At 43.4% G+C, this 7,861-nt stretch overlaps 1 protein-coding gene across 1 annotated transcript; it reads left to right on the top strand.

Annotated features, from left to right (window-relative positions):
- The first annotated feature begins 2,608 nt into the window (after positions 1 to 2,608).
- On the top strand, positions 2,609 to 7,804 carry gldn (gliomedin). The gene is made up of 10 exons (XM_031848516.1): positions 2,609 to 3,363; positions 4,071 to 4,122; positions 4,293 to 4,310; positions 4,448 to 4,546; positions 5,085 to 5,177; positions 5,379 to 5,477; positions 5,834 to 5,917; positions 6,000 to 6,125; positions 6,243 to 6,390; positions 6,466 to 7,804. Exons 1-10 carry the CDS (start codon positions 2,821 to 2,823, stop codon positions 6,929 to 6,931), a joined length of 1,728 nt encoding a protein of 575 aa, XP_031704376.1. The 5' UTR covers positions 2,609 to 2,820; the 3' UTR covers positions 6,932 to 7,804.
- The last annotated feature ends 57 nt before the right edge of the window (positions 7,805 to 7,861 follow it).

The following is a 7,861-nucleotide window of genomic DNA, read 5'->3' on the forward strand; positions in this document are numbered from 1 at the left end:
GGTGGGGGATTTAAAATGCAGTTGATTTTTCTATAACTAAAACTTAAAGGCTGTTTTTAGGCTCAGATTTATGCTATTAGTATTTTTTTTAAATATTGTCTAATGTGCTGACACCACTACCTACTTATTATCTTTACCGTGACTCTTATTTGTGTAGGACTCATCTGTGCCTTTCTTAACATATCTTACACAACATGTTCTAACTTATACAATTTAATCAGAGACTAGGTGAAGTGTTTTTAAAAAAGACATTTAAAGAATACTTTATATATATATTGTATGTACAGTACATTAAAAGTCTCATATTTACTGTTTGTTAAACGTATTCATTTACTGATATTTTTTTATTTCTTTCTATGAACTAGGAACTCTGAGAACTATGTTTACAAACCTCTACTTCATTTTAAGCAAGCGGTTGTATATTTTATTTTATTTCATTTCGCAATTTGTAACCAAAGCCAAATTCTGTTTGGCTTCAGCCTTTGTTCCGTGTTCTCATTCTGTATAAAGGACTCTGTCAATTCACTCACCGCCCACATTGCCGTCCAAGAATGCGTATAGTTCAAATGGCCGACTGTGTGCTGAGGCCCTGCCTCGATAACGATGGCCTGTACGATGGCTTGGACCTAGATTGTTCCGCATGATTAGGCAGAGGCAAAACAGAAGTTAATGTAACCTTGTCTCTGTGCTCTGTGTTGTGGTCAACCACATCTTTGTCTCCAGCACATGTGTAAGGAGTTGTTCAGAAGTGAACAAACGAGATTGACAGAAAGCTGAAGGAAAGTGGTTAAATGTCACAACATGTATGATGTCTGAATTGAATTATTCCTCTTTGAGGTACGACACGCAGCAAAAGCGTGTGGATGTGAACTCAGACTATAAGCTTTATTTTATGTGACCTGACTGAACACCCGTGAAGAACTGATCTCACAATTCAGATTTAAAGGGGCAAAGTTGAAGATATAAAACCTCTCTCACAAGACACTGCATGGTGTTCAATCTAAGTAAGTTCAAGCTACATTCATTGGCTTTCTTTGATTTTTTTTTGAGTGTGCCACTTTACTGATTTAGTTTAAAATGAATCTGTTTTATTATTGACAGTGATGAAAGTGTTAAGACGAACAAAAAAAGATTCCAAGTTTCTTGGACGGAGAAAAGAGGTGGGTGGGAGGATGAAGCTTGAAGGAAGACACGGCTGTCCTTGGCCTACAGCAGCAGGACGGACATGGACCTCTCAGCCTGGTGCTAAGAAGAGAGATAAGGCCGCCTCATCCAGCAGCTGCTCCTCAGGAAGGAGGAGACACAACCACAAAAGATCAATGAGAGGCAGAATCTGTGGGCATGCCGACATATTTGCACCTCAGGGTTCATTTTAATAGAACCTCACTTTATCGCAATCATTTCATTACAGTGTTGGAATATTACATATTCACGATGCAGATATTCATGCAAGAAGCAGCGGTTGTGTTCCTCTTCCTTTTTGTTCCCAGTCTCAACTAACTGGTCGAGCACAGGGCGCCGTGAACAAGAGGCAACAAAGGAACAACCTCAGTTCTCTTAAGATTGTATGTGCGTGCACGCCTGCACATCTGCTGGAGCGATACAAGCTGTCCAACAACTAGCTGTCAGTGACCTACAGCCTCAGGCAGGAGTTTACACGCTACAGACCCGGTCAGCCCAGGACCTGAATCTAACAGTAATGTTGCATATACTCTCTCTCTCTTCCTGTGTGTGTGTGTGTGTGTGTGTGTGTGTGTGTGTAAAAGTAACATAAGGCATAATATGGCTGCAAAAGCAAGTAGATCAGCTATATATCTGGTGCTGCTCCATGTCAGCAGAGAGGCATATTAACTGACTTATTGAAAGAAAAAGTATTGTTACCGAAGTCATTACTGAGGTGATACACTTACACTGAAGTCAAAAGAGGCAGAACCAGCTCCCTTTCACAGGGAAGAGTCCTTCAAAAGCCTGGAGTGGATCCCCCCCCCCCTCTTGTCAGTGAAATGTCACTTTTCTGGCCGAGTTCAAAGCAATGGAAATGGGTCATTGTTGCAGTTGGTGGATGGAAGCTGTGAGGATGTGACAAGGACCAGCGCCGGGGGAGAAATGAAGGGAGGATACAGGATTCGGGGAGGAGAGGACATGAACCAACTCAATGGAAACTATAATGATGTTAATGCAGTTTGATGTCAAGTTTTTTATTTTCATTCAATTTGATTGGTTCTGGTGTAAGAATAATATTAATAATAATAATATTAATGTGTAAATGTATGTAAACATAAATGACCAGTCAGTTTGTTTGGTGTAATGCATGCTTTCATGTGTTATGTATGTGAGTGCTTTTGTGCGTATATGCATGTGTGTGTGTGTGTGTGTGTGTGTGTGTGCGTGTGATGTCAGTCTGCCCACGGCGCTGCAGTAGAATGGGTTGTCCTGAATATAAATCAGGTGACTGAACAGGCCGGGGTTTCTTCCCAGACAAGCCCAGAAGATTGTGTAATGCCTACTCCTACATTACTGGTTTGCATGTGCACACACACACACACACACACACACACGTATACACAACCCCTTCTCCACTTGGTGAACAACACAACAAGCACTTTGCCAGTCTGCCCTCAGATAGACCACCCGGTTGCACACTGAAGCTCACTGGACTCTATTTCGGAGCTTTCAAATAATCTGGACAGGACCTTGAATTCCTGTTGGAGTGGTTTGGCTTTAGTTTGATTTGATTTTTGGTGGCAGGACCTCTTTCTGTCCTGTTTGACTCTTGTTCTTTTACATTCACTGCTGTGCTGGAATTTCATCCCGCTGTGAATGCTGAAGTTGGCGGGCGACCCTCAGAAAACAGGAGGTGAAGTGGTAACCATGTGGATCCCGACCCCCAGCATGACTCGCCCTCAGCGTCTGGTGCTCTATGGGACGTGTGTTGTGGCGTTGATGAACTCTGTGGGCCTTATGGTGCTCTTGGTCCAGCAGAATCAGCAACGCGCCTTTCTGGAGCAGACGGAGGCAAAGCTGACGGAGGTGGAGCAGAGCTCGGTGGTGGAGTTCCTCCAGGAGGTGCCGAGAGGAGCGGCGGGGCTGAGGGCGAGCGCTGGGGAACACCAGCAAAACCAGTATCAGTACCAGTACTCCAGGAACAAGAGAAGTGAAGAGCTGGAGAAGGAGATCCAGCAGGAGATGCATCAGGAGGAGGGACAGGAGGTCCATCAGCAGGAGGCCAGCCAGGAGGTGGGAGAGGAAGCGGAGAAGAAGATGAAGAATGAGATGAAGCACAAGCACCGACACGGCCAGAGTTACCACAAAGCACACGTGCAGGATGACATGATGATGATGATGACTTACTCCATGGTCCCGGTGAGATGAGATACCTGCTGGTGGATATTTATATGACAGAGAAAGAGTGAGAGAGTGCAGGCAAATAGATTTATAAATAAACAGTAACATTATTTTGTCATTGCTGACTAAATGCTGCATCACCAAATTGGGTCCCGGGCCCTGTGACCATCAGAGAATCTTAAGGTTCCAAGTCCAGCTTGTGGCAATTTGATTAATGGAAAATGTGTTTACTAATGCTGTACGCACCACTCTGAAACAATAGGAGCCTTAAGGACCCGCATTATTACGCAATCGCAAGTACATTATTATGTACCTGAGTGTTTCATGCCTTTAAGCCTTCATGTACATTTCAGAGGGAAATATTGTATGTTTTACTTCACAACATCTGTTTGACAGCTATAGTTAGTTTGCAGATTGACGCTCTACATAGAAGACAGTTTATGAAATATGATAGCATTTAAAGTAGTTGAACTAGCAGGACCAACTATAACAACACAATGATTGTTATATCAGTGATACTAATCCTATAATGTAATATAGGATTAGTATGGGGAGGGGGGGCATTGTTTGCTTTTATTGGACAGAGGAAGTGTAGAGGCCGACTGGAAACGGTAGAGAGAGATAGAGATAGAGAGAGTGAGAGTGTGAGAGAGAGAGAGAGAGAGAGAATGTTTATTGATTGGCAATATTAGAATAATATTTTGACATTTTCTCTTTCTCTTCAGATCAAATTGTTGATCGACATTTGCAACAGCACCAAGGGAGTCTGCATCGCTGGTATGTCTTACTCATGCACTTTGAACTACCCACTCATGTACAAAATATCACTTTCTTTTGTCACAGTTCACACAATGCTCAATAGAAGCAGAGTTCAAACGAGGATAAACACAACCAACCGATCTATGACCCTTTTTATTCTCTAACATCTTAAAAACCTTCTGTTGCAGGACCACCAGGACCGCCTGGTAAGTGACTTCTTCCTTCTGGATCCAAATTTAAAATCCATTCTGTACGTCTCCTTTGTGGTTAAGTGACCCGTATTCTAGCTGAATGCGTTTTCCATTCATACACATGGTGAGGAGTGTTTTTTGTGTTACCGTAGGTTTGCCCGGTGTGGACGGTCTTCCCGGCCACAATGGGACTGATGGCATCCCCGGACTAAATGGACTGCCCGGGGCTGATGGGAAAAGAGGAAAAAAAGGTAAGAAATAATTGAGACTCTTTTCTGTTTTCACTCACCATCCATTCTTATCAATGCCTCGAGCAACGCTGGCCATTTTAGTGAAGAACTACGGGTACAATGCAACAGTCAAAGGGTTGAGTATAACCCGGGGTTAAAGATACCAAAATACCAAGAAGCACACGTAGCCACTTAAAATCATGCACACGCACACACACACACACACACACACACACACACACACAAAGATTCAAAACATACCAACACACTCAGTTTCCTGATCCATCCATTTGTCATGATGACGTCAGATTTGATTCACAGACATTTCTCTCACATTCTCAGCTAATATTATTCGTCTCTGTGGATTTGGGCCGCCGCTAATTGAACCGGAAAACTCCTACCCAGTATTCTCCCACTTCACTTCACTGTTCTCCTCCACAGCGGATGGCACGGCTCTAGGAAGTCAATGGAATTATTCATGCTTTTAACAATATAGGGCAAAGTGTTTTGAGTTCATGAATGCAATCCTGGAGCTATTTTGCACGATTTCCTCCGTCAGGTGAGAAAGGAGAACCGGGTGAAAAAGGAGAGCGAGGAGAGGCTGGTCTGCCCGGAGAGAAGGGACAACCGTCCAATGACGTCATTATTCAGGGCAAGTCGAGCTTTACACGCATGGCTTTGTGTCACTTGAACCATTTTGCATCCATGACTTTTTGAACTAAAATTATGTACAGATTTGCAAAGATATCTTTCAAAATGAAAGAAAAATAAAAGATCTGGGACACCACTCAGAATTCATCTACTTTCTTTTACATCCAGAGGGTTTAGATGTCGTCCTCTTCTCTTTGTACAGGTCCCCCTGGCCCTCCTGGCCCCCCAGGACCTCCTGGCCCTCAGGGGCCTTCCAGAACAAGGCACCACAGAGCCAACCTTCAGGCTGCTCATTCCCTGGGTAGGAGGCCTCTGTTGATTTCATTCTTGACCTGGGAAACACTAGTTAATCTCACCATGTAGTCGTTTTTCTGGAGCTTTTGAATGTATCACACAATCTACCAGTTTGCCCATTTGTCAAACAAGTGCGTTTCTTTTTTTGAGCACTTTAAGGACTTCTCAAAGTCCTGAAAGTGCTCAACATTTTAAAAACATTATCTGAATGTCTAATAACTACAATTCCATAAAAACTGGGCGGCTCCATCAGCTGAGGAAGAACAGAACAGGAAATAAATGGTCCTTGTGGTGAGAGTGTTGTGTCAAGCACACACCCTATGTGAACAGCCAGTGATGTAACATGACATTTTTTTCCAACAGGGCTCTTACACGCAATTCCAAATGATGAAACCTCATCTGCAAAGGAGGCTGTGAAACTCCACGAGACTCCTGCTAAGAATAACGGTGCGTGTTGAGAGAAGTGTGAACAGTATGCGTGGCAGAGACGTAAGTATCTGAGCTTGGTGTCATTTTGTTTCCCCTTCAGAGTGCCTGATTAAGTCTCTGATCAACCCCAGGAATGTGACGAAGATGGAGAGCACATTCGGCACGTGGATGAAAGACACCGCTTGGCTGAACGATGAGAGAATTTGGGTTGCGGAACACTTTTCTGGTAATGTTGGATGTTGGATGTATGTTGGACTACAAAAGCTGTAATAAGCTCTTCATTACCTTTTTTTTTTTTTTTTTAGCATGTTAGCAGTGAACATTTTTGCTCGCTCTTCCCCAGGTCGTGTGGTGAAGGAGTATCAAAGCATTACCTCGTTCCACAACAGCAGCAGCGATGTGGATGTTAGAAAGTTCTACCAAGGCTGCGGCCACACTGTTCACAACGGTTCCTTCTATTATCACATCGCCGGTACCTCCAGCATTGCCAGGTGAGCCTAAAAGACGGCATGAAGCTTTGCTATCGTTTCCATTCCCTCTTTTTAACAACTCTTGTTTGTTCACAGATTTGACTTCCTCACCAAGAGGCTTCACACTCTCACTATAGACAACGCTCTGCACCACAACCTGGCCTACCTGCTCCACAACTCCAAAACCTACTTCAAACTGGCGGCAGATGAGAACGGCTTATGGCTGATCTTCGCCTCCAGTGTGGATGAGAGCATCACAGTGGGCCAGCTGGACCAGAAAACCTTCTCCGTCGCGTCCTACGTAAACACCACCTACCCCCGCACCAAGGCCGGCAACGCCTTCATCGCCTGCGGGGTCCTGTACGTCACCGACATCAAGGACACCAGAGTCACTTTCGCTTTTGACCTGCTGAAGGGGAAGCCGGTCAATGTGACCTTTGACCTGAGGTCTCCAGGTGGCGTGCTGGCGATGCTCTCCTACAGCCCGAAGGACAGACACCTGTATGTGTGGGACCACGGCTACGTCAGGCTCTACGTGGTCCACTTCATCTCCGACGAGTGACGGACAGACAACATGCAGACATGACTGTTAAATAGTGAGAACTGGTGCTGACTAGTGGGCTACCAACTACTCAATCCATCTTTGGGAACTGCTCATATTTAGATTTTCAAGAGAAATATACACTTCAGTCTCAACTTTATCTTCCTGTAGAGCATTCCCGTCAGAAATCGGTTGCTAAAAACCAGTGTCCCTGAAGGAGTTTTTGGTCAATAATTATTGTCACATTGTTAAAGTTAAATACTGCTGTATTTATATCCTATTGTACATGTGAGATTTTGGAGTAACTAACAGAGTGTAAACTTTTTTTTATCATTTTGTATCAAACAGTTCATAATTTATACATATTGAACTTCTAAACTCTATGTTTGTGGCCGTCTGTGTTGTAAGTTGTCACATTATTTAGTGAATTTGCATGATATTATCTTTTATGTATTTTTATATTGATGCACATGTTGTCGCCCTCTGATATTCTGTACATATAGACAGTCCGCCTGTCGTTGTAATGAAGCAGCATGGTCCCTGCTGGTCGCTCATTCCTTCTCGACAGAAAATTACAAAAAAACAACAGCGCCAAATCAGCCTGATGAAATAAAAAGAATTTATTGACTTTACAAAGGTAAAACTCTGACCATGACCTGTTCTCTCACACACCTCCAGGCTCAAGTGCCCTAGTAAGCGTCTACCCATGATATTGGCTTCTTTTGCATTATTTCATGCACACATACCAGACACCAGTAGGACCATTGTAAAACACGTAAGCTACATACAGTACACATAGTGGGCCGAAAGTGGGAGAGAAACACAAATCTCTTTAATAAATACCATACACACACTTAACAAAAGATACAACTAATCCGGCTGGTATGATACAAACCAAAAATAAAGAAATGCTTTCATGTTTGTACAAGCTGTTGTGGTAATTCATATATA

The sequence above is a fragment of the Anarrhichthys ocellatus genome, unplaced genomic scaffold (genome assembly GCF_004355925.1).
Source record: "Anarrhichthys ocellatus isolate YVR2014 unplaced genomic scaffold, GSC_Weel_1.0 scaffold8, whole genome shotgun sequence".
In the NCBI taxonomy this organism is placed as follows: Eukaryota; Metazoa; Chordata; class Actinopteri; order Perciformes; family Anarhichadidae; genus Anarrhichthys; species Anarrhichthys ocellatus.